The following is a 26,837-nucleotide window of genomic DNA, read 5'->3' as shown; positions in this document are numbered from 1 at the left end:
ATATTCAATACTGGAGTTCCCATTGTGGCTCAGAGGGTTAAGAACCCAACATAGGGTCCATGAGGATGCAAGTTCAATCCCTGGCCTTGTTCAGTGGGTTATGGATTCCGAGTTGCCGTGGCCGTGGTGTAGGCTGGCAGCTGCAACTCTGATTCAACCCCTGGGAACTTCCATATGCCAGGGGTGTGACTGTAAAAACAACAAGAAAAAGAATATATACTTGCATGTGTACATGTGCATATGTGTGCAGCATGCATGCATGAGTTGTTAGCCTATGCATTTGTGTATATTAATGTATGCGTACATGTGTGTTCATTCAAAGATGTGTACATGTATACATGTGCGTGCAAGAGTGTGTTTATGTGTTGAGTGCATGTGTCTGTGCATGCGTAAAGAGGCAATTACTAAGCTCTGCCTATGGCAGCTCCTACTCGATGCAGAATCTGGAGACAAAGGGGGCTTTTATTTTACAGGCTCTGACAGCTGACGTGGCCAGAGCTGCCGCTGGTGGCCGCGGACCAAGCCCGGTCGCCCCCTCCACGGTGAGCCAGGCTGCCCCTTTCTGCAGCAGCTGGACCATCGTCTCCGAGGAGATGGCTGAGCAGGGCCTGGCATGTGGGTGTGCTAATCTGGCCCTGGCCAACTGCAGCAAGGCTGCTGGAATCATTGTTGCAAGCCCTGGAGTGAAGCAGCACAGAGAGCCCCCACTCTCCACCACCACAGCCCTGATCGTTGGAAACTGGAAGCTGAATGAGGCGTGCCTGCATCTGTGCTTTGGGGACAGGACTGGAGCCTGCGGACCCACAGCAAGAGATACCATTGACCAGAATGCCAAGACTGGTGCCGCCTCTCCTTTCTCCCAGGCATCCTGGAGGTGGCCTGGGGGGGAAGGGGACACTCGGGCATTGCCCCAGCTTTGGCCCCTTGCCCCAACTGGAGGCCTGGGCTATGGGTAGCTGTATTCATGGAATTTTTTTTTTTCTTTTTAGGGCTATACCCATGGCATATGGAAGTTCCCAGGCTGGGGGTGGAATTTGAGCCACATCTGAGACCTACACCACAGCTTGAGGCAACGTCAGATCCTTAACCCACTGAGCAAGGCCAGGGATGGCACCTGTATCCTCACAGGCACTATATTGGGTTCTTAACCCACTGAGCCACAACAGGAACTCCAAGTGGAATTTAATTTGATGATTCCCTTTTGTCATTTGTCCGAGGTCATGCTTTTCCATTCGAGGCAATGACACAACTTATAGTCAAATAATCCTGTGATAACGGCAACTCCCCTCTCCTGCAAGCCAGGCTCTGATTCCTATCCCCATATTTAATTCTCCCCAGCAGCAGAGGCAGATGCGATTATTCTCATTATGCAACAGAGGCAACAAGCACAGAGAGAGGGATCTCTTTCCTCAGCTAGAAAGCCAAAGAGCAGGAAGTTTCCATCGTGGCTCAGGGGTAATGAATCTGACTAGTGTCCATGAGGATATGGGTTCAATCCCTACCCTCACTCAGAGGGTTAAGGATCCAGCGTTGCCGTGAGCTGTGTTGTAGGTCACAGACGTGGCTCGGATCCCACCTTGCTGTGGCTTTGGTGTAAGCCGGTGGTGGCTACAGCTCTGATTCGACCCCTAGCTGGGAACCTCCTTATGCCGAGGGTGCAGCCCTATAAACACAGAAGACCAAAAAAATAAAATAAAATAAAATAAAAATAAAAACAAAAGAGCAGGATTCAATCCCAGGGAATCTGAAAATTTACTCCAACCAGTACTCTCCTCATTCTTATTTAGTCAGGAAAAAAGGATTAGTTTAAAGAAAAATAAGAGTCATGGGTTGGAGGGAGTCCCCCAGCACGAGGTGGCCAAGTCCTCCCACCCCAGAACCTGTGAATGTGAACTTTTTTGGAGACAGGGTCTCAGCAGATGGAGTCAAGTTCAGATGAGGTCTTGCTGGACGAGGGTGGGCAAACTGTCTCCTGGGCTGAGCCTGTGCTCTGCCCAGCACCGTACTTGGCATTTTCTTTTTATGGCCGCACCCTCAGCATATGGAAGTTCCTGAGCCTGGGGTTGAATCTGAGCCACAGCTGCAGCAACATCGGATCCTTTAACCCACTGCACCAGGCCAGGAATTGAACCTGCACCTCCACAGTGACCTGCACTGCTGCAATCAGATTCTTAACCCACTGTGCCATGGCGAGAACTCCTAAAATCCTGTCTTGAGATCTATTTTCAGATGTAGAGATTTTAAAAATATGAAAATCTCCTCATCTGCCAATATTGAGTGCTTTGAATGATATTCTCCCAAATTCGCAGCTACTTAGAACCATGGAATGTGACTTTGTTCAGAAATGGGGTCTCTGCAGATGTAAGCAAAGGATGAAGGTGAAATCCTACTGGGTGAGGGTGGCCCCCGATCCAGTGAGTGTCCTCGTAAGAGACAGGAAAGGATTCACAGAGACACAAGCGGAAGCCCTAGAAAGGCAGAGACAGAGGTTGGGGGAGGCAGCCGTGAGCCCCCAGGAGCTGGAAGAGGCAAGAGGGATCCTCCTCTGGGGTCTGTGGAAGAAACACAGCCCCGTGGGCCCCCTGATGCCAGCCTTGTGGCTTCCAGAACAATGAGGGAATTAATTCCATTTGTTTTAAGCCACCCAGTCAGCGGCATTCTGTTACAGCAGCCCCAGGAAATGCAAACACTGGGTGAATTTTTAAAAAAATACCCTTCAAGCCGAACATGGTGGAGGCTCAGGACCTTAACCTACCCTGACCACCCCCTCCAGCCCTCAGGGAGGACCACCTCCGTGGAGCCAGCAAGCAAGTCTGGATGCGTGGAACCTGCAGGGGTAAACACAGGTCCCTGAAGAATCTCTTGCCTTAGGAGGTGTTTTTGCAGCTGAAGGAGGGGAGGGGAGACTCCCACAAAGTACAGCCCAGGGATCTTCCATTCTTTGTTACCAGGCACTTTCCATCTTGGGAAAAGTCCAAGTGCAAATTAGAGGGATTTGTCCGCTCCAGAGCCCTCAAGGAGCAGGTTCTCTTCTTCTTTGCTTTGGGAGTCCCTTGATCCCAGAGGGGTCTTTCTGGAAGGCTCCCAGCCTAGCTGCCACTGTTGCAAAGTGTCCTGGACACTTCTCCCCTTTTGCAAAACCCTCTTGGCTCCAGTAAGTGGGCCAGGGAGCCTCCAGCTTCTTGCCCTGAGTTTTTCAGTCTCCACTGTGGGTGTGGGGTTGGGGAAGTGGGGTGGAGGTTGATGCATGGAGATCCACTCAGCACTCATCCTCACTCAGCAGGCCTGGGGAACAGGGAGGGAGTGACATACTGGACAATGGAGGCCTGATGGATGGATCATCCCAGGGTCCCCAGGCAGACAGCTCTGAGATGCATCTCAGAAGGACCCACAGAATCCAGGGCCAGGCACTGCAGTGATGGCAACCAACTCATTTGACTTCTCTGTCACCTGCTTTCTCTTCTCCCAGGTTTCTCTTCCCCGGTCCCCTTTTCTGTTTTGGAATGCCACCCCAGGGAGATGTGGGCTCACAGACCTGGCTGTATTCTTGGAGTTGGCATACAAATCCATCGGAGGCTAAAAAACTGTACATGTGTGCTTTATCTCACAGGCAATGAGGTAACACTGGATCATATTACAAGAGAGGATCTCATGTTCAAGACAGTGAAATAAAGCTAAAGACAAATGCGACATATTCTATTATCTCTAATAAATTCTAGGTAGGTCTCAATACTTAGGCTGACCCCAAGAGGTTTGGGAAAAAAATGACTCGAGTCACTAGTTTCCATACAAGTATTTTGATGGGTTCTATTTTTTCTTTTCTACACAGTTTTTAATTTTTCTTTCTTCTCCTCTCTCTTTCTTTTTATTTTTCTTTTTAGGGCTGCACCTGAGGCATATGGAAGTTTCCAGCCTAGGGGTAGAATTGGAGTGGAAGCTGAGGCCTAAGCCACAGCTATAGCCATACCAGATCAGAGCCACATCTACAACTTACACTGCAGCTTGTGGCAATGCCAGATCCTTGACCCAATGAGTGAGGCCAGGGGTCAAATTAGCATCCCCATGGATGCTAGTTGGATTCTTAACCCACTAAACCACAACGGGAACTCCACATTTTTTTATTTTTTTTTGTCTTTTTGCTATTTCTTGGGCCGCTCCTGCGGCATATGGAGGTTCCCAGGCTAGGGGTTGAATCGGAGCTGTAGCCGCCGGCCTATGCCAGAGCCACAGCAATGCAGGATCCGAGCCGCGTCTGCAACCTACACCACAGCTCACAGCAATGCCGGATCGTTAACCCACTGAGCAAGGGCAGGGACTGAACCGACAACCTCATGGTTCCTAGTCGGATTTGTTAACCACTGTGCCACGACGGGAACTCCCACATTTTTAAAAATTAAAATATAATTAATATATGAACTTGTGTAGGTTTAAGGGGTATATGTTTATTTGATATACATCTACATTTGTATACTGCAACATGATCACCTCAACCCTTGTAGCATTGGTTAAAAACCTCAGTTTTTAACTAATTATCATTTCTTTTTTTGTGGTTGGGAGCCATTAAGATCTAGCCTCTTACCAACTCTGAAGTTTGTAATACAGTATTGTTGACTATAATTGATATGCTGTGCATTAGACCTCCAGGACATCTACTATCCCTGTGTATACCCTTAAACAATGTGATTTTTTTATCTGAGGCATTCAAGAAAATTTCTTGGCAGTTTTGGAAAATAGCCTGTAGTTCTATTTTCAGCCAATAGGTGGCAAGGCTAACAAGAAATGGTGGACAATTGCCAACAAGAGGGGCCAGGAGGACCACCCTGAGAAAAGGTTTAACTCCCAGTCTTGTCTGCATCCAGTTGCCTCCTCACAGGGACGTATGATATCCTCTCATCTTGTGCTGTTTTCCAATCATCCTTATGCTTTCTGCAAAGTTATTGTTTGCTTACATGTTTACTGTGTCTTGCTCATTGAAGACCCAAGTTCCAGGAGATGTGAGACTGTTGTGTTCACTGCTGCATTCCCCCCCCCCCCCCAGGTTTAAAATAGAGCTAGCAAACAACAGGTGCCTAAGGAGTGTTTGTTGAATGAATCCATGATTGGAGTGAATGAATGTGACTTCTGATCCATGTGAACAGGCTGCTTCTCCTTCTCTGACTTTGCTGTTTCCAAATGGCATCGTGCCTCAGGGTGAATGATGATTTGCACTTAACATGGTGTCCGGGACATTAGAAAACTGCTGAAACCTGTGGTTTGGTTTATGTCTTTGAAATATCTGAACCCTGAAGAGCAGTAAGCAAGAAGTCCTCTGGGTCTAACTAGCCTGGTTCGGGTTTAAAATTTAAGATGGCATGCATAAATCTACCTGGAGGCTTCTCCAGTCATCCCTGAAATGTGTCCATTCCTGCCCAGCTCCAGGAACGACAAATGGCTTGTACAGGAGGGAAGCTGTGAATCCCCGTGCACAGAGGTTGCTTGAGATAAATTACCTGTTTGCAATGACTCAAAGTGTCTGGGGATTTTGTGGGGCTGGCAGGGAGCACTGGGGATGCCACATCCTGGAAATGAACATGCCCTGGGTGGAGGGATGGAGTTGAGTTCACACAGCAGGGCTGGGGTTAAGGGTGAGGAGAGTCAGTCTGAGTCTTGCAACAGCAAGGGGCTCATGGTCCCTCCCTCCAACTTTAAAGTGAACAACTGAATCACTCTTCCTCTGCTTCATTCTCAGTTGTTCTTTTCTTAGGGCTGCACCTATGGCATTTGGAAGTTCCCAGGGTAGGGGCTAGCTTGGAGCTGTGGCTGCCAGACAATACCACAGCCAGAGCAATACCAGATTCGAGCTGTGTCTGTGACCTACACCACAGCTCACAGCAACACCAGATCCTTAATCCAGTGAGTGAGGCCAGGAATCGAATCTGCATCCTCGTGGATACTAATCGGGTTCTTAACCTGCTGAGCCACAAGAGGAACTCTGTCCTCAATTCTTCTGACTCTGAATCTCCATATATAAGGACCCTTGTAATTCCAAAATCTCCCTCCATCATCCAAGATATTCTATCTCAAGATCCTCAATCACATCTTCATTTTTGTTTTGTTTTTTTGATTGACAATATTGTGCCAATTTCTGCTGTTCAGCAAAGTGACCCAGTCATACATTTATATACATTCTCTTTATATTATCTTTCATCATGTTCTATCCCAAGAGACTGGATATAGTTCCCTGTGCTGTACAGCAGGACCTCATTGCTTATCCATTCTAAATGGAATAGTTTGCATCTACCAACCCCAAACTCCCAGGCCATCCCACTCCCTACCCACCTGCTGTTTTTGTTTTTGCCTTTGTGGTTTTTTTTTGGCTGTGTCCATTCCATGTGAAAGTTCACAGGCCAGGAATTGAACCCAAGCCACAGCAGTGACAACACCAGATCCTTAACTGACTGCCACTAGGGAACTTCCCATCTTCATCCTTGGCCACGTGAGGGAACATATTCATAGGTTACAGGGATCTGAACGTGACATCTCTAGGGACAAATGGTACTCAGCTTCACACAAGGCTGAGCTGAATTTTAACCTGCAGTGAATAGAGGAAGGAGAAAAAAACTCCTGGTCCAGGGCCGGCTCCCACGAAATAGCTTTGTTGAAGAGGCCACCTTAAGTGCAGGACCCTGAGCCCCATTTCTAAGTCCAGGGCCCAACCTTGACCCCTCTGTTCCAATCACTGGATGGCCGCTCACTTGTTCATTTAAATGAGGGGGCCTTGGAGTTCCCATTGTGGCTCAGCAGTAATGAATGCAACTAGTATCTGCGAGGGCAAGGGTTCGATCCCTGGCCTCACTCAATGGGTTAAGGAACCGGTGCTGCCATGAGCTGTGGTGTAGATCGTAGAGGCAGCTCAGATCTAGCATTGCTGTGGCTGTGGTATAGGCTGGCAGCTGCAGCTCTGATTTGCCCCCAGCCTGGGAACTTCCTTATGTTGTGGGTACGGCCCTAAAAAGACAAAAAAAATGAGGGAGGCCTTGTGGGTGACACATTCTTCCAGACCCAAGGCAGATAGCACCATCCATCTGGGAATGCCCTGGAAGAGACCAAGGTGAGCCTGCCCAGCCCAGGAAGGCTAGCCCGGTTTGAGGCCAAAACAAGGGTAGCTCCCAGGGTGTGGTGGCTTCACGGTCACTAACACACTGGCAACCACACCTGCAAAGAGCATGAAGGGATCAAAGACTTAAGTCTGACATGCAGCCACGCTGACTTCGTCATTCCTTTGGGAAGCATCCGTGGGGTTTGATGGTTTCTGTGGCCTGGGCATGGGTGTCTGCCAGGTTTGGGGAGCTGTCCTTTGCAGTCTGGAGCAGGAGAAAAGCCTTATCAATGCTCAAGGGTCTTACTGATAAAGTTGTAAGATAGCTAGGGTGTACACTGTGATGATCTGGTACCCCTCAATGAAACGCAACAATCAAAAACTCAAGGAGTTCCTGCTGCGGTGCAACGGGATGGGTGGCGTCTCTGCAGCACCAGGATGAAGGTTTGATCCCTGGTCAGCCTAGTGGATTAAAGGATCCCGCATTGCCCCAGCTGTGGTGAAGGTCACATATGTAGCTTGGATCTGATCCCTGGCCCAAGAACTCCATATGCCACGGGGGCAGCCAAAAATAAAACAAACAAAAAACCCCCAAAGCACCCCCCCAATAAAATAACACAGGAGGCCCACCTCTTCATTAGGAAAACCCAGTGCCCTGCTGTGTGCTGTCTGGCCCTGCACTGGCAGGTCCTAGGCCAGCCCCGGGGTATGTGGCTGGTGTGGCCCCCGACTTTGAGCCTCAGTTCTGCCTTAAGGACATCACCCCATGGAGTTCCCTGGTGGCTCAGCAGGTTAAGGATCCAGTGTTGTCACCGCTATGGCTCAGATCACTGTGTGGCACGGGTTTGACCCCTGGCCAAGGAAATTCTGCATACCAGAATGCAACCCCCCCCCAAAAAAAAGTCCGAAATAAAGATATCAGTTCGTAACAGCCCTCGAGTTCCTCTTTCCGGTTTCCCTGATGGATTTTAAACTGCGGCGTGAATGTGAGAAGGGGCTACAGAGAGGAGATGGGCTTCAGAGCAACATGATTAATAAATGGTTACTTAACATGCCTTCATGGGCAGAGTCAATGCTGAACTTGCAATTGCTATCAATGGCCTGCCGGAACTCTTGACTTCAGGACATACTGGTGTTGAGAATGTAGAAAAATGTAAACCCTGGACCAAACACGAAAAGGAAGCAAGGTAACGTGACCATCCTTGTTTTCTGGCCATGTGCCCTGCCCGGTGGCATAGATGGATGATCTGGGTACCGGGTTTTTGAAGGAAATTTGCATTCTTCCTAAACCCATTTTCTACAACAAACAAGTTTCATTACTGTCCCCACTTATACCCATCAAGTAAATTTTACAGTAATACAGAGTATAAAAATTCATGTCTGAAATACTATATGATATTACTTCTCTCTGGAATCTAAAATAGGGCACAGATGAACCTATCTACAGAACAGAAACAGACTCATGGGGAACAGACTTGTGGTTGTCAAGGGGGAGGGGGAGGGAGTGGGATGGACGGGGAGTTTGGGGTTCATAGATGCAAACTATTCCATTTAGAATAGATAAGCAATGAGGTCCTGCTGTACAGCACAGGGAAGTCTACCCAGTCTCTTGGGATAGACCATGATGGGAGATAATACAAGAATAGGAATGTATATCTATGTATGAGTGGCTCACTATCATGCAGCAGGAATTGACACAACAGTGGAAATCAACTATACTTTAATAAAAAAATAAAATTAAAAATTTCATGCCTGCATCTGTGCCCCCAGTTTTGTTGGCTATTAGCACTGCCAGAACAGAGGGGAGTGACTTTAGTATTTTTACCAAAAACATGTGGAAACTATTTTGATTTATTATGGACTTCTCCTGGGACAACACACCAAGCTTCTCTCAGTGGCTTCAAAGTTCTGGGACTTTGATGGCCGTTCCGTCATTGTGACAGCAGAATGATGGCCCCACATCCGAACTCCTGCAGCATGTGACTGTTACCTCGCGTGGCAGAGACAATGACATTTGATCACAGCTGACTCGGAGATGAGAGGTGACCCTGGACATCTGTGTGAGCCCCGTGTCAGCTCGAGAATCCTTCCAAGTGGAAGAAGGAGGCAGAGAAGGTCAGAGCCATGTGGGTAAGTCAATGGCTTTGCAGGTGGAGGGAGGGGACCCCAGGCAACGGAGGCGGGGCAGCCTCACGAGGCTGGAAAGGGCAAGAAGTCACCCCTGGAGCCTTCGGGGAGGAACGCAGCCTTGCCAAGACCTCGACTGTGGCCCAGTGAGACCTTTAGGTTCCTAACCTGCAGGGCTCTGAGAGAACACGTCTGTTGTTTTCAGCCTCCGTGCTGATGCATGTGGTGAGGGCAGCCCTGGCCAGCTGCTGGGTTCCTCGAGTTGGGTGAGAGGCAGTAGAAATGCCTTCTCTCCTGGGTCTGGAGGCCGGATGTCTGAGGTCAGGGTGTGGGGGGTCATGCTCCCTGCAGGGTCCAGGGACATTGGGTCCTGCCTCTCAGCCCCTGGCTCGTAGAAGCAGCATCCACTGCCTGCCTTCGTTGTCCCAAGTCTGTCCCCCTGTGTGTCTCTGTGTCCAAATTTACCTCTTCTCACAAGGACACGGGTCATACTGGATTTAGGGCCCCCTTCATAACCATCCCTTCACTCGACTCCCATCTGCAAAGAGGCCACATTCAGAGGTTGGGGGTGGAGTCCATGCACCCCAGCACTGTGGTCACTGTGTCTTCGCCAGGACACACCTAAGAAGCAGATCTGTTCCCTCACAGCCTTGGGTCTGGGGGCCCGCCTGCCCATGCCGTGCAGTGTGGTGGTGGATACACAGCTTTTCCTCTGTCCTCTTTTCTCCGCCAAGTTTGTGGAGACCCCCACCACTACCACCACCACATGGGGGCCCCTTTGGGGAGGTTCAGACACCTTCCATTGAGGAAGGGCCTTTGAAAACAACCCCAACCATTCTTCTCACTCACCAGACTGGAGCCTGGCCCCCGCTTCCCACCCTGGCAGCAAGAATGCCACTTTGGGATCCCACCAGTTTTCCATGACCACAACATTCACTTTATGCAGATGCTGGGATTTCCTAAAGCTTTCTCATTTCTTTCTTTTTTTTTTTTTTTTTTTTGCTTTTCAGGCCCGCACCTGCAGCACATGGAAGTTCCCTGGCTAGCAGTCAAATCAGAGCTGCAGCTGCCAGCCTACACCACAGCCACGGCAATGCCAGATCCTTAACCCACTGAGCAAGGTCAGGTTTTGAACCTGCATCCTCACAGAGACATCAGGTCCTGAGCCACAACAGGAACTCCAAGATACTGATTTATTTTCAAGAACAACTAATGGCCATCCTCTGAGCATGAGGGAAGAGTTAGGGAAGGATACAGAGAATTATGGGCAAGAGGTCCTATCAGCCCGTCCACCTTCAACTCTGCCGCTGGAGTCCCAAGGTCAAGGCAAGGGCTTCACCCAGCATTTCTCACTGCTACTGGCCGCCTCTCCTCTGCTCCTGATCCATCCTGTTTTGCTGGGACTGAGAGCCACAGGAAAGTCAGCCCAGCCCCAAGAAGAGAACATGCTTGCAGTTGGGTCTCTAGGGTCTGGGAGGAGAAGTCCCTCTGGTCTGGTCTGCAAACCTGTCAGCCCTGGTCTGGAGGAGGCACTAACATAGGTGCAGGCCCCTTTCAGCCAATTTGGAAATGAGCGAATGCTGAGTCTCCAGTGTTACCCAGCCTTTTCTGCATCTTGCACTGTTCACTTATCTAATGTGTCCTTGTTTCATAAAGCACCTTTTATGTATTATTTCCTCTAAAAGGCCTTGTTTCCCAAAGAGCGAGGTGTTACATGAACATTTAGAAGTACCTGCTCAAATGACTTCATCCTATTTGAGAACGTCCGTAAACTATCTGGCCGGTCTTAATAAGAGCGAATCACTCAGCGGTGCGCGGCCATTCCGGATTATTACAGCGCTTTGCTCCTCTTTAATGTGCTTCGAGTTCCAAGGGATGGGATTGTTTTGCACCAAGTGGAACAATTTGGTAATACTCAAGATCATCTGTTTTTTACGACCTAGAATTTAAAGAGGTTCACAAAAGGCCCAATGCGATTTTGAAAGGACTTGCCATTTGGGGACTTTGCAGGGTTGTGTAGTCGTGTTGTGCTTCCCCCACCAAAATCAGGATGTTAAGGATGCAGGAGGCTCCACGGTCCCCCAAGCCGCGGCAAGTGAGGCAAGACTTGTGGATGGCAGATGCACCACAAAGTCCCCGTCAGAAGCCAAGAGGGTCAGGAGCTCCTGAGAAAGCTTGGCCTTGGTCCAAACCTGCTCTCTACCCCCTCACCCCTGATATTGTGCAGAAATGAAGCCCTATTCTATCTACCCCAGTGTCCTCCACTGGAGCAGCAACATCTGCCTCAGGACAGACACTGGCTCAGGACACACATCTAAGTCCCAGGGCAGGCCTGAATTGTCATTAAAATTCCCACAACAGCACGTTGACTTGGGGTATGTATTTACTCCACTGCTGTCTAGTGCAATGGTGAGCCCAACTGCACACTTTCTAAATGCAGGTGAAAAGTTAAAAGGCTGCTGGTTCTTCTACTGACTTTTTTAAGAGTTTCCCCTTGAGAACAGAGGGTGTATCTGGCCTTCCAACTGGACTGATTCCAGCACCCATTCCCCTCCCGATGGTGGGGGGTTGGGGGTTGGGGGATGGACACAGAGGCTGGATGAGGCCCTGGCCCCCACCTGCTGTTCCCATGCGCCCACACCGCATGGAGCCCAGGGAAGGGCCTGGCTCCCGAGAGGCCCTTTTCCCTTTTATGGCCAATTCCTTACAGAGAAAATGTATTTTCTGACAGCATGGGTTAATGGTTTTCAATATGCAATAGATCCTGAGGACAGAAACTCTATCTCCAGAGGATAATGTATTTCCTAGAGAAGTGCTTTTCACACCCCCACCCCCGCCTTTTTAACCCAAACTCACACCTTCAGCCCCTCTGAGAACTGGTGTTACACTGAGAGACATCTGTCTTCAATCTGTCTGAACCCCACCAGTCAAGATTTCCTTGTATTTTTCTGCAGTTTTCCTATACTTTGAATTACAAAAAAGAAGAAAAAAAGAAACCCCTAAAACGAGTAGGGTTTTGGGCTTGTTTTGTTTTCTCCAAATACAAAACTATATTTTAATACAGAATAGGTTCTAGAACCACTACCTTACAACACTGTAATAAATCAACTATACTTCAATAAAATACATTTTTAAAATAAAACATTTTTTTAAAAAGAACCACTATCTCAGAAAACCAAAGAGCCGTGTCAGGAACAGGCGTTTTCCTGCGATTTTCCGTCAGTTCCCAACTCGGGACACTTCACACCTTCTTCATAATGGTTCAGGAACCCTCGAGACATCCATATGCTGATGCCAAACAACAATGACTGCACATATCTCGCAGAGGAGCAGTCAGTGGGTCTCAAATTTGAGGTGCTTTTCTATAACAGAGTTAAACCAAAAATACAGCAACAGATAAAGAATAGTTTATTAAACAAAATGAGAACCTCCACATACACATAAAATACCCCCACCAAAGTCGGTGAGCATCCAGAGTTCAAGTTCACATTATCACTTCCAACCACCTCCAACCACCTCCAACCACACCCATGCTGTTCAGAAGGGCTCTCTTTCCGACCCTGTGATGGGTTTCCAGGCTCAACAGTACAGAAACGGAATTATGCACAGGACTGACTCAGCAAGGCTTTGAACACACATTAGGGTGCTTTGCAGACTGAGATGGAACCTGTGGTCTTAAATATTGTATGAAATAGCACATTCTTAAGGAAACAACAAAAAAGCAATGTTAATAGTTTAAAAAATGAGTATTATTTGAAGCAGCAGATAAAATATATTCCGTACCGGCTTGTACCAAGGAAACTGGCGCTGGCAAGATTAGTGGCTTGTGAAAGAAACCACAGGCATGACTTCTCTACAGGAGCTTTGCAGCATCTAACCACACTTTTACTTCTTAACAAACTCTCCCAGTCCTCAATATGAAGGTAAAAGAAGTAACTGAGATGGTCTTTTATGGAAAAGGAGATAATATTTGCGTTGTTTTTGCTTTCTGGCTGTGCTCACAGCCAAAAACTTCCCGGGCCAGGGATTAAACCTGCGCCATGACAGCGAGCTAAGCCACGGCAGTGACAACGCTGGGTCCTTAACCCACTGAGCCACCAGGGAACTCCAGATATCTGTTTAAAATACTGGATGCCAACCAGTATGGGTGTCATCTCCTGAGACCCTGCATCTGCGTCGGCAAGCATTTGTTGGAGAGGAAACTGGCTGCAGGATTTCCAGGTTCTTGAGTGGTGAGAAGCAATGCATGGCACATCTGCACTTCTGCTCCAGGAAGGCACTTACCTAGGTCACTGGGTAGAAAAGAAACCATCCAGGAATCATGCAAGTTTTAGGAAAGTTAGCCACTGGCGGCTACGTGAAATCCCGCCCACTCTCCGAGCTCCTGCAGCTCCTTCCCCTGGATTTGTTCGTCCAACAGACCTAATGGGTGCAGGAGCCTCAGGTCCTCCTGCTGGTGGGCATGCCGTTCGCTCTTGACCGCTGCCGGTCGTATTTCACAGAAACAATGAGGAAAAGCAGGAGGGTGGCTCCTTGAATAGCAGCCAGAAGAAAAAAATAATAGTTCAAATAGCAGCCATTGATGTTGCCTGGAGAAAAGGAAAGAAAAAGAAGCACAGAAGCTGCATTTAGAGAGAGATGTTGAAAGATTTTTACTTAACTTGGTTTCAACTAAGGTCAGGGTGACTTTTAACTGTGGTTATTAAAAAAAAAGAAAAGAGTTCTATCTCTAGTTCAAAATACACAAGTGGGAGTTCCTGTAGTGGCGCAGTGGTTAACGAATCCGACTAGGAACCATGAGGTTGCGGGTTCGGTCCCTGACCTTGCTCAGTGGGTTAACAATCCGGCATTGCCGTGAGCTGTGGTGTAGGTTGCAGACGCGGCTCGGATCCTGCGTTGTTGTGGCTCTGGCGTAGGCCGGTGGCTACAGCTCCGATTCGACCCCTAGCCTGGGAACCTCAATATGCCGCGGGAGCGGCCCAAGAAATAGCAAAAAAAAGACAAAAAAAACCCAAAATACACAAGTGTATTGTTTTCAAAGTGGCTGCAGAAACCACCATGAAGTCAGCTGAGTCTCAGCAGGGGCTCTGGGCTGGGGCCTCCTGCTCTACAAGTGCCTTTGTCTTTTGTAAAGCAGGTGCAATTCCCAAGGGAGTGACATGCCCACCTGTGCACACACTCGGGGGAACCACACATGGGCTGACAAGAGCTAAGTACAGATGCAAACTGGGGGACGGCGTAACCCCCTCAGAGGAAGTGACCACGAGACCAAAGACTTTAAGCCTGTCTAGGGAAAATGGGGAAACTGAAAAAATCACCTGTGCTCCTGCCACCAGGAACATGTCTATTTCCTTCCAATCTTTCCTCCTCAACCATCTTAAAGGAACTCCCTACATCCAGCTGTGCCGAGGGCAGGACTGAGGCTGCTGAGGGGGGCACATGGATGACAAAGAACACCTGCTTCCTTTACTCTAGGTTGGACCCTTCGTCCCCGGGTCTGGAGTCTGGACACCTGTCAGCAGCACACCCCAGGCTGAGATGCCGCCGAGGCTCCTGCCTGATCACCTGACATGAAACACACTCCCAACTGCCATCACGAGCCAGGGCAGACAGCAGAGCACACTCAGCCCCACTGCAGGAAGAGTGGGAGTGGAAGACAGAAGTTCGCCTTTTTTTTTTAAGAGCTGCGTTAAGTTCCCAGAATAGGGGTGGAACTGGGGCTACAGCTGCCAGCCTACATCACAGCCAGAGCAACTCGGGATCCGAGCCGCAACCTATACCATAGCTCACAGCAACGTCAGATCCTTAACTCGTTGAGTGGGGCCAGGGATTGAACCTGCATCCTCATGGACACTAGTCAGGTTCTTAGCCTTCTGAGCCACAACAGGAACTCCCATTCTTTTTAATTAGTTAATTTAATGTTTTTTTTAAACTTTTAAAAAATTATAGTTGATTTACAGTTGTGTCAATTTCTGCTGTACAGCATAGTGACCCAGCCATACATATATATATACATTTTTTTCTCATAGTATCTTCCATAATGTTCTATCACAAGTGATAGTTCCCAATAAAACCCAAGGAGGCAGAGGCTAAGGTCAAGGAGCTCAACCAACAGAGTTCAAACCCAAGTGTCCTGGCTGCACAGTGGGAGGAAGACGGTGCCCCTGGACAGAGCTGCTGTGAGGGGGGAACACACAGGCAATGCACTTCCAGCACCTGGACACAAGGGGGCTGCTATTAGGGCCCCCACTCGACATGAACTGAGGCTTCCACTGCCACTCACCACGGCCACACGGCACGAGGCACAGGACTGTCTGGGACACGCAGAGCCACTCAGAGCATGCCACCTGGCTCCCTACAGGACAGCGCCACCACTGATTACACCACTGTGTCACTGGATGAGGAGGGCTTCTGACATGTTTCTAAACAGGGCAGCAGAGGGATGCACTGTGTCAGCAACATCTCTAGAGGAAGCTGGTGTCTTCTAGAGGGGAAAGCTGCACTTCAAAAGCATCTCCAGTTTATTTAAAACACCAGACTTCCTTTCCTGACAGTCTCCGTCAAGCTGGGTGACTCCAGAACTTCCTTCTCCTATATGAACATATGTACTCATTAGGATCAGATGTTTAACACTGCTTTGATTAACAAACAGAATACAATACACATGTTTGTATAATAAGTACTCACATGTCTCTCAAGAATTCTCACTCATTCGGGCTGTAGAAGACAATGATTTATATGGAAGAGATCCAGTTATGCCTAGAATTTCCTACCAGAGTTGCTTACTTACTCAACAGATATTTATAAAATAATGGTTTGGCCCTTACTACATGCAGAGCTCTGTCCTGGACACAGGACCCCCTTCCTCCTCTGACTCCCCAATGGAGCCTGGTTCACTGGCGCTGCTGCAGTGCTGGTGGTGTTGGTACCACGACGACAAGGCTGTTGTCAAAGCATAAATCATGCCATTCTACATGCCAACTCTGATGCGAGTCTCCCAGAATTAGAGAGTCATTTAAAACTTCCAAAGCGTAAAGCCAGCAGCCACACGACCGTACGCTGTGCTTTCCTTTCAGGCAGAGAAACGCACACTGCCCCTTGCCAGGATGTCCTAGTTTGGGGTTAGGAGGGCACTCAGAATGGGCCCACCACCTAAAAGCAATCAATCACCCATACTTTCTTGGGCATCTCCACAGACAGAAGGTACTTGCACATGAAGACGGTAAACACTGGGTGTTTTCTACCCGAGTGAGACAGACTCCGGGCCCCAAGACACAAGCACACGAGTTCACCAACATGTCCCAGAACATTCCCAGCTGCTTTATTCCCAAGCCTCAAACTGGAGACACCACAAACACCACCCACCGCAGTGCAGGTGAATGAGGGTTAGTTGTACGGGGACACTCCACAGAAGTCACACAGACCCAATCGCGGGGGAGACCCCGACAAGTGCTGAGGGAAAGGAGACCACAGCAGAGGACGAGATGCAGAAGGATCACTGAGCCGACTGCAGAACAGCTCATCTTGTGGGGGCCTGGGGGCTAAGAAAGGACCCAGGACACGCTCCCAATGGTTCTGCGTTTGGATCTGGATTAAGGGGACCGGCTGTGCACTAAGGTCAGTGCCCTTCACAGCAGGGATGTGACCCCCAATCTAAATAATAACAATAACAAAGCCGGGGAAAGGAGGAAACAATGAGGAGAATCTGGGTGCCTCTCCCTTTGGAGCTCTCCTGGAGCCTGACACACGTCCATCAGCTCCTCCTCCACCTCCTCTACTGCAGTGAAACAAGGGCCTGGTGGGGGCAGGGCTGGCAGGAGCTCTGAACAGAGAAGCCATGGGGTCTGGGGTCAGAGTGGCAGTTCCTTCTACACAAGCAAGGACTCTGTGTGGGGGGAGCACCTGGTCCCATTCTCTTCCCAGATCCACCAGGCCCTAAACAGAGGGAGCAGACCCGCCGTGTCCTCCTGCACCATGTCTTCATCTCATACCCAGGACATGGGAGCTGGCAGGTAGGAGACTCACACGGCCCTCACTGCTGTGGCAAGGAGGAGACACCAGCATCCGGATAGGCAGCTGATCCAGAACACACAGCCAACAGAGAGTTCCCTTCTCACAAATATAAGGTCAGCAGTCAGAGTCCAGGTCCACATCTGTACATGCACTGGACACAGAAGTACCAAAAAGTGTAAAAACTGCCCATCAAAACTAAAGGACGCATGACAGGGAATCTACGAGTTACTGAGCCAGTCATGAGGGGTTACATCACTGGAAAGCAGAGAATGACAAAAGCCAATCAGTGCTTTATGATACATACATTTGCAAGTACAGCATAAACAAAGAAACAGAACCTGAGTCTTAAGAACTGCAAGGGCTTGGTCTCTGTAACAAGCCTCTCTCTGAAGGAGGTCTGTCCTGTACAGATAATGTGACACCAGGACCTCTGTGGAACCAGACATTACCCTCCAGGGGGCAGGGACAAGCAAAGCCCAGATCTGCTGCCCCCTTACCACAATGGCGAGGCTGCCCTACCACTTGCCCACACACCACTCATCCACATGGCTGGACCACAGCCTGACAGTGTCTGAGGCGGATCCTGGAAGTTACATGAGGACTCTATCTAAAGGCCTAAGCTCCACGCAGGACAGGAATTTCACCTGCATCATGGGGAGGCTTTTGGATTTCTGCCATTTCTGAGAAATGTCTAAGCTTTCATCAGAATGTTCAAGGGGATTTTCACCTGCAAGTGGCTTTCAGGGGATAGCAAATGTCACAGGACTGCACATCAAAAGCAACATGGTGGTTTTCACTGAAAAGAAACTTCCATGTCCTGGGCCTGTTTAAAGGTATCCTAAATCTGCAAACCGCAGAGCTCTCATCTCCTGAGTGGTTTTGTTCAAGATGCCACCTACTGGTATCAGCTGTAAAATTCCACTCTGATCCATGGTGAGTAACATTTGTTTTTAAAAAGGCAGCTCATGGAGTTCCTGTCATGGCTCAGTGGTTAACGAATCCAACTAGGAACCATGAGGTTTCGGGCCTTGGCCAGTGGGTTAAGGATCTGGCGTTGCCACGAGCTGTGTGTAGGTTGCAGACACGGCTCAGATCCCACGTTGCTGTGGCCGGTGGCTACAGCTCCGATTTGGCCCCTAGCCTGGGAACCTCCATATGCTGCGGGAGCAGCCCTAGAAAAGGAAAAAAGACAAAAAAAAAGTAAAAATAAATAAAAAAATAAAAAGGCAGCTTATTATCTATTTCTATGTAACAGAAAACTAAAAGGTACTGACAGGAAAATGAAAGAAAAAAAAAAAAAGAAACCGCTTACGAAAGGTAAATGAAGGGAAATACATATATAGATGTCCTTCACCTCATAAACACAGTGTTGGACAGGAAGGTAGAGTCTGTTCACCAAACACACTCCGAGGAAACAGCAGCAGCAAAGCTGACCAGGTGTGGCCAAGGCTGAGGGCAGCTCCTGGTTCAGCCTGGTGACACCCAGCACACCCCACCCAGGTGTCTGCAGCCGGGGCTCCCGGCCCTGCTTATTTTCCAGGGGTGGGGGGCACTTACCAAAGTCCGTGTGGCTGCTCATCCACCCTATGGCCTTGAGGGACACCAGCGCCAGCAGCCCTGAGCCCACAAACGATCCAACACCAGAGAAGAAGAAGAACAGGCCCATGATGGCACTCTGCATGGACTTGGGGGCAGCCGAGTATGCAAATTCCAGGCCTGGAAGAGGAAAGCAGAGCATGGGGGTGGGGGGCTCAGCCCCACCTGCTGAGGCCAGCACCCAGGGCCCTGCAGAATCTCTGGGGCAAGTCACCTCCAGCCCTCACACTGAAAGCAGCCGACTGTCGGAAAAAAAGAGGCAGGAGCAGCAAAAGCCCTCTAGTTCTCAACTAACAGGAGTCTGCAAACAAAGTGCTGCACTGCAGCAGGGAGAGCACTTAGGAACCCCGTCTTAGTGCCTCGCAGCAGCATCGGGAGCTCCGTGCATGAACTCAGTCATTGGTGAAATAACCAGACACGGAGATCTGTTCTACATGAAGGGCCATCCCTCCTCAAATGCGTCAGCCAACTTTGCATGGGTTCTGTGGGAGGTGGGGGGAGTTTGCATCACTGCCCACAGCCCGGTGGCTCCTGGTTATCACTCATTTTCTCCTCCCCTCACTCCCGGGAGTTGGACACAGGCCTGCACAGAATTTGCTTGTCCACAGGGCAGCACAGGGCCTCACGGAGAGGCAAGAGAGGCCTGTGCCAACATGTTTTAACATTAGGTTTGCTCCTTATAAATCTGAAGGCGAGAGCCGGGCTGTGCGGACAACCCCGAGGCCTGGCTGCCTCACAGACTGCAGGGCCTGGTAGGAAGCGTCAGACCCAGCCCACCCCGTGGGCTCTTCCTTCTTCTCTCCTCTCCTGTGGAACTTCTACGGTAGTAGAGGAATTCCATGCTGACGTTTCTACTCCAAGAAAGGAACTCTCTGACCAGTTCAGACCCTGACCCACAGCGGCCCACCCAGAGCCGCTAAGTGCGGTGCTGCGCTGTCTTGACACAGCATCATGGAAGGGAATAGCACGGCCTTTACTATGCTGTGACGGGCCTGGGCTCAGATGCCCTGACAGGACCTGTACCTGAGATGCTCGCGAATATTTCACTGATGCCGATCAGCACGTACTGGGGCACCTGCCACCAGATGGGCAAGTCGGCCGCGTAGTAAACAACATTTCCAATGGTCTGGTTAATGGTTTTCTCCTTCACGAGGTCCAGTCTTTTGCTTTCCAAAATTCCTGAAATTCATAAGTAGGTCAGTAGAGCGTTTATTCATTAACATTGGCAATTAAACTAAAAAAGTAGATGCTTGGCACAAGGCATTTATTGATCATTCCGAGAAATACACAAAAGAATAATGGCCAATGGCCCAGCTTCTCCAAAGCCCCGACCTGAGGCACTTTCCCACTTCCAGCTCCATAAGGAGGTGATTAAAAAGCAGGGGTCACTTCACACATGTTTCAGGGGGGCATTCTGCAGTGCCTTATAACAGGTGTGCAACACTTTAACATAATCCTCAAATATCTGAACTGCTCACCTAGACTCCTTTTGCTTCCTCTAAAATGAGGAGCAGGGGAAAGCTAAACAGCCCTGCAATAAAAAGATTAATCATGCTATTTACTTACCAGAAGTTAATACATTTTGAGATGCTTTTCCCTTCATGGGAACAGATTTAAGCTGATACACTGATTTATTATCATTACTATTACAACTACCACTGCTGCTAAGAATGCTGGCTTCCTTGTGTGGGCAGGCTTAACCTTATCAGCAAAGTACAGTAGCTCCCCCCCTTATCTGTGGGGGATATGTTCCCAGACCCCCAGTGGGTACCTGAAGCCAAGGATAGTACTGGTCCCTATAGACCCTATGCCTGTTCCTGCACACACGCTTCTGATAAAGTTTAATTTATAAGTCAGGCACAGTAAGAGATTAACAACAGTAACTAATAATAGAAGAGAACTATAACAACATACTGTAATAAAGGTTATGTGAGTGTGCTCTCTAATATCTTACATCTAGTATCTTATATTAGATTGTGGTTAACCATGGTGTCGCTGAAACCATGGAAAGCAAACCAGAGATAAGGGATTGACTGTAAACCAGACCTCACAAACCACCTTCTGCTCTCAGCAGTGCCAAGATCTCACTGAATTATTGGTCATCTGTCACACAGGACAGAAGGACATGGCAAAATAGGCAAGATCGGAAACAGCTACTCTCTACAAAACAAAAAATAAGGAAATCAAAATAGAGTCTAAAACAATTTATAGGACCATGTCGTTAGGGTAAAGATGTCAATATGTTTTGTTTTTAAAGAATTATAATTGCCAATGAAATAATGGACCCTAATAGCTAACACACACACACACACACACACACACACACCTGTGTGTGTATGTGTTTAAGACATTATGAGAAGGACATGAGTCTGGGTAGAGGACAATGGAATATATATATTAAATATATTTCTTTTAAAATCTGAGTATGAAAAAGGACCCAGTAATGACTGACAGGGTAAAGGATAAATTCTATAATCTATACCCCAAACCACATCCCAAATGAAATGTACAAACAGAAAATACAGCAAAGGACCAAGGTAGAAACCTCCTGGCTCATTTCCATGGGAGAAACTGTATCTCCTCCCTGGGGGTGGGCCGAGGGGACACATCCTCACCCACTGTCCTCTGACTACGGAGGCTCAGACCCCATTGTGCAGAGGAGTCCACGCAGAGACCCTGGCAGCTCTGGAAAGGGGAATTTGAGGCTTGGCTCAGCGGTTATCTTAGGGTGCTGGTGCTGGCAGTAAGAGCCTATCCACGAGTGACAGCTTTCCTCCCTGGCAGGCCAGCGGGCAGCACCACGGAGCAACAGTACTAGCCTGGCTGGCGCACTGTCAAACACACAGGATAAAGCGCTGCAGGCTTCCTCTGGGTCAGCCGAGGTCCCTGCTGCTCTGGCAGTTGCTCTCCTACGGGAAGATCACTGCACCAACCCTCCAGCTGGCAGGGCTCTGGTGCAATTCAAGTGCAAAGTCAGGTACAGAAATAGGGAAGAACCTGCTTAGTCTGTTTTGGGGGAATAAATACTGTGGAAAAGACTTCTGTCCTTCACAGGAAAGGCAAGAGAACAGTAAGAAGACATGTGGGGGCGGGGGGGTGGGGTGGAGTGGGGGGAGGTTACTGGTGGTGTCAATACACAGATTTAGTACCAGGAACAAAAAATATACTATTGACCTCTGGCAAGTTCTGGCAAAGAACAAAAGTAAATGGTTGCACAGGATCTGCTCTGTGCTCTAATTTATTAGTTGAGAAAACACAGACTCTGAAGACTGACTCTAAAGGTGAAAAAGTAACCGAAATTAAGGGGGACACAAATAAAGAGGGTCAAGCCCTAAGAGACAAGATGAGGAAACAAACAAAGCTCCTCTTTGGCAGGACCACTGGAAGGACCTGGGGGTGTGAAGGGTGTGACCAACACTGCAGAGAACAGGGTGGAGGACTGAGCAGGTCCTGAGAAGCCGGTGGAGAACAACAGCCCCGGACGACAGCGGAGGCCCCTGAAGGGCCGGACAGCCCAAGGAGGCCACCCTCAGAGTGGATGATGGAGGCAACCAGGGGCATCACTGTGAATGAACTTAAAGGCAGGTGCTGGGAGAACCAACACAGCTCGAAGTGGGCCAGGTTCTTCATTTAGACATAAACTCACATTGGGTCAGAAACAAAAAAAAACCAACAAGGTGGGTGAGATGAGGAAGTGAAGTGTGACACCAGCAAAGGACTCAGGGTTACCAAGAAGGGAGACGTGACAGCCAAAACACAGGGCAGGAGAGAGTCAAGAAAACGCATGAAGATAATGAAGGGCTCTCTGTGCCGATGCAACCCTGTGCCTGCAAGTGCCCAGGTGTCGTCTCATCCGTGCTCACAGTGAGGAAGCGCGGGAGCCAGCAGAGACGGGGACCCCAGAGGCATCAGCTGGGATCCAGTCAGGCCTGAGGGTCCCTCGTGTGTCACCTCCCAGGACAGTATTACTTCCGTGGATGGTGTGTGTCCTCCCTAGGGAGGACGTGAGCCTAAAGCTTCAGGAGTAAAACACCATCACCTGCAGGAAATACAAGTGAGAATCAGAGACACAACTGAGCAAGCAGACGCCAGGTTGCAGACCGAAGCCCTAAGGGCAGAGCTAGATTCTGAACCTCAAGGACACAAATATCCGTACCCTCACCAGGCTTCCATCTAGCACACCCACAATTTTTGAGGGGGTCTGGACAGGACTCGTGTCTCTGGTTCACCAGACCCTGCACAGGGGGCCATCGCCTGGACATACACCAGCCCTGGACCCCGTAACACTGGAGTCCAGGGCTCCTGTTACAAAGGAACTGACACAGCCGACAGCAGGCCAACTATGAACCAGCCTACTTACTCAGCATCTACACACATCCTTAAAAAAGTAATCCTGGCCAAAAAGGAAGCCTTGAAACACGATGTAGAATTTCAAAGCCACAATCTTTCCCAATTCTTCAGTTAAAGCTTTTCTTTTCTTTTTCTTTTTGCTTTTTAGGGCTGCACCTGAGGCATATAGCAGTTCCCAAGCTAGGGGTCCAATTGGAGCCACAGCTGCCAGCCTACACCACAGCCACAACAAAGCCAGATCTGAGCCGCGTCTACAACCTACACCACAGTTCACAGCAACACCGGATCCTTAACCCACTGAGCAAGGCCAGCAATTGAACCCGCAACCTCATCATTCCTAGTCGGATTCATTTCCGATGTGCCACGACAGGAACTCCTAAAGCTTTTTATTAACAAACGGATAAACAAAAATACCAATACTATAAAATGAAAAACAATCTCTAAAATTACTCTTGGATCAAAAAGAATAAAAACAACAGTTTGAATAGTCTTAGAAAACACTACAGCATCAAAGTACATGGGCCTGTGACAAAGCAGCAATAACAGGCAAGTCCATACTATTACAAATGGATTTCGCTACCAAACAGGAAAGAATAAATAGAAGTGAAGAATTTAACTCAAGAAGAAAGAAAAAAAGGAGTTCCCACCATGGTGCAGTGGGTTAAGAATCTGATTGCAACAGCTCAGGTCGATGAAGAGGTGTGAGTTTGATATCCAGCCAAGCACAGTGGGTTAAAGGATCTGGCATTGCTGCAGTTGTGGTGTAGGTGGCACCACCACAATTGCAGCTTGGATTCAGTCCCTGGCTGGGAACTTCCATATTCCACAAGTGCAGAAGGAAGGAAGAAAGGGAGGGAGGGAAGAAGGAAGGGGAGAGGGAGAGAAAGAGAGGAAAAAGGAAAAAAAAATCACAAAACAAACCCAGAGTAATAGAGGTTAATATCTTAACTCCTCACATAGAAAACAGAGAAATAATCAAATTCATAAATTCAAGAGATAGTTCCACGGAAAAAAATCATAAAATATGTAATTTTCGCAAGCCTAAGAAAAAAAAAGAGCACATAAATAAATGAAACTAGAAATGAGGAAGGAAATGCAACAGATTTATTTAAAAAACTATTCTTATCTTCACAATAAAACAATTCTTCTAAAGCTCAATAAATGATTTACCAGGGACATTAAAAAGATAAAAAGCTTAAGTGAGTCAAGAAAAAACAAGAATTTTACAAAGTTGAGAAAAAAGGTGGGAAAGTTATATTTCCTTTCAGAGAGGTAATGCACTCACATGATTTTCTAGGCAAAGACCTGGAACTTCCTGGGAGCCGAAAGAGAATTTTCATCCTGTTGAAAGACCTCCTGCCTTCAGAAATAGGGAATTTTACCAACCCTTGTGGTGAAGCTGTACAACCCTGACACCAGACTAGAGATGATGTGGCTGGACTCAAGGAAACAGCAGCAGATTCCAACCAACCATCGGAATCACCCTTTAAACAAACTGGGATTTATTTTAGAAATACAAGCACAGTTAAATACCAGAGATTAAAATACAAAAAAAGTGTAAGCAGCCAAAGGTGTGGGGTCAGGGTGGGAGGCATATAATCCCCTTGGAAACCAAAATAAGATATATGAAAAAATTCAACATCCACTTCTGCCAAAAAACTCAGTAAACTTGAAATAAAGGTTAGGTATTTAATATTGTGACAAATACATATTTCAAACTAAGAGGTGACAGGAACTTGAGCAGCTGGAGATGCTCCCATAGAAGTCAGGGATAAAAAAAAAAAAGAGCATCCATTACCACAAATGGTTAACAGCTTCCGAGAAAGCATAGCCACACTGCCAAATACGGAGAAAGAGGGTGGTGTACCATGAGGAAGAGAAAGGAAAATATTTAATCTGAAGGTGATGGTGATCATTTAAAAATAATTCTTTTCTTTTTTTTTCTTTTTTGAGACACACCTGCGGCACATGGAGGTTTCCAGGCTAGGGGTTGAATCGGAGTTGCAGCTGCTGGCCTACACCACAGCCACAGCAATGCAGATCCTTAACCCACTGAGTGAGGCCAGGGACCGAACCTGCATTCTCAAGGAGACAACACTGGGTCCTTGACCTGCTGAGCCATAGCGGGAACTCCATAAAAATAATTCATTGGAAACTAAGAATTTCTAAAAAGCTCAGATGTGAGAAACCAAAACTATTAAAAAGTAATTAGGAATAAACCTAACATAAAACATATAGGACCTAAATGAAGAAGTATATAAGACTTTGCAAGATGTCATAAATAAAATTAAAAGGAAAAGGAAAAAATATGTCTAAGGTGACGTAAAATTTTGAGTATTAGCAATCTAACACATGTCAACATGAAAAATGCACTAGGCAACTAGGCACAGCACATGGTCTGTACAACAGAAGAGAATGTCTGACACATTTTGGGAAAAAGTCTTAAAGATCACTCACTGATAATATACATTCAAGATATACCATGTTATAAGCCTGAGGCTAAGAGAGGATTAAGAGAAAACAACCACAGCACTGACAAGGGCGCCGTTAAGGTCAGACCCGGCACCAGCCCTCTGCTCTAGCACTTTTGCATGAGACCAGTATCATGTACAGACTGCAAGGGCGCACACAGCAATGTGTGAAATAAGGGCAAACTGGCATCAACTATCAGGAAGGGAGGACTGGTTTTTTAAATGATGGTGCATTCCAAAATAGAACACTATGTCATTGTTAAAACCTATAATTGAAATTTGTAACTGACACGGAAAATGGAATATATAAAGTACACAAAAGTAGGTTATAAACTATTGTTCTATTTCTGTTCTTTTTAAAGAGTAATTAAGCTATAACAAAATATTCTAGGAAGACATAAACACAGTTGTAAGAGATGGGAGGGTTAGGAATGAATTTAGGTCTCCTCTCACTTTTATCTATATATTTTTAATGATCATAGGATTGGCTCTGTGATAACAATTTAAAAAATTTGCTGTAGACCAGTGGTTCTTAACTCCTTTCTAATAAAAGGTACTCAGATGACCGTGCCTCCATTTCAGGATGCTCTCCCAAAGCTGGAGCAGGACTCCTGCCTAAAACTGCTGTGGCTGACAGAGCAGTTGTGGCATAGCCAAGTGAAGGGGTAGATGCAGGGCAGGTGGATGGGCACCATCAGCCTGGGATCGTGGGCAGAGTTACCATCTTCATGGATGATCACCCAGTCAGATATATATGTCAGAAAAGAACGCCTGATTTCACTTCTAGGGACTTCAACGTCACTGCAGTAAGTACCACAACAGTGAAAATGAGAATCCTAAATATCACCCCAAAGGACTACAGACGAATGTTTGACACAGAAGGATATTCCAGTGTTTTTCTTTTTTAAAGCAGGTGGCGCGCGCACACACACACACACACACACACCCCATTCACAATTTTTCCTGTGCACTTGCAGAATGGAGGTAGAGGATTTCCTTGGGTGTAGAAATACAATGCTTAAATCTGTGTGTGGAGGGGGAGGGAGAGATGGCTCATCTGTATCTGGGGATTTTTTTTTTTTTTTTTTTTACTTTCCTATACATAACAGGCATAGCTTTTTACTATACTCTTATGGTTTTCTTACATTCAGTTTTTCTTAAGCAGGCTCAAATCTGCTTACACAAGAGGGATTTCATTTTTT

At 47.8% G+C, this 26,837-nt stretch overlaps 1 protein-coding gene across 2 annotated transcripts in view; it reads right to left on the bottom strand.

Annotated features, from left to right (window-relative positions):
• Window positions 1-12,590: 12,590 nt before the first annotated feature.
• SLC15A4 (solute carrier family 15 member 4) overlaps window positions 12,591-26,837 on the bottom strand; it is a 31,865-nt gene continuing 17,618 nt past the window's right edge. The window contains exons 6-9 of one of the 2 annotated variants that reach the window (XM_047760203.1): window positions 19,838-19,993; window positions 18,776-18,934; window positions 13,628-13,794; window positions 12,591-13,497 (exon numbers count right to left, since the gene is read on the bottom strand). In XM_047760203.1, the coding sequence (XP_047616159.1) occupies window positions 13,646-13,794; window positions 18,776-18,934; window positions 19,838-19,993 (464 nt within the window). In that variant the 3' untranslated portion in view covers window positions 12,591-13,497; window positions 13,628-13,645. Of the gene's footprint in view, window positions 13,795-18,775; window positions 18,935-19,837; window positions 19,994-26,837 lie in introns of both variants that reach the window. The other variant, XM_047760202.1, reaches the window with a different exon arrangement.

This window comes from Phacochoerus africanus, chromosome 15 (assembly GCF_016906955.1).
Source record: "Phacochoerus africanus isolate WHEZ1 chromosome 15, ROS_Pafr_v1, whole genome shotgun sequence".
Classification (NCBI taxonomy): Eukaryota; Metazoa; Chordata; class Mammalia; order Artiodactyla; family Suidae; genus Phacochoerus; species Phacochoerus africanus.
Note: the sequence above shows the minus strand (reverse complement) of the source record. Positions and strands in the feature narration are given on the sequence as shown.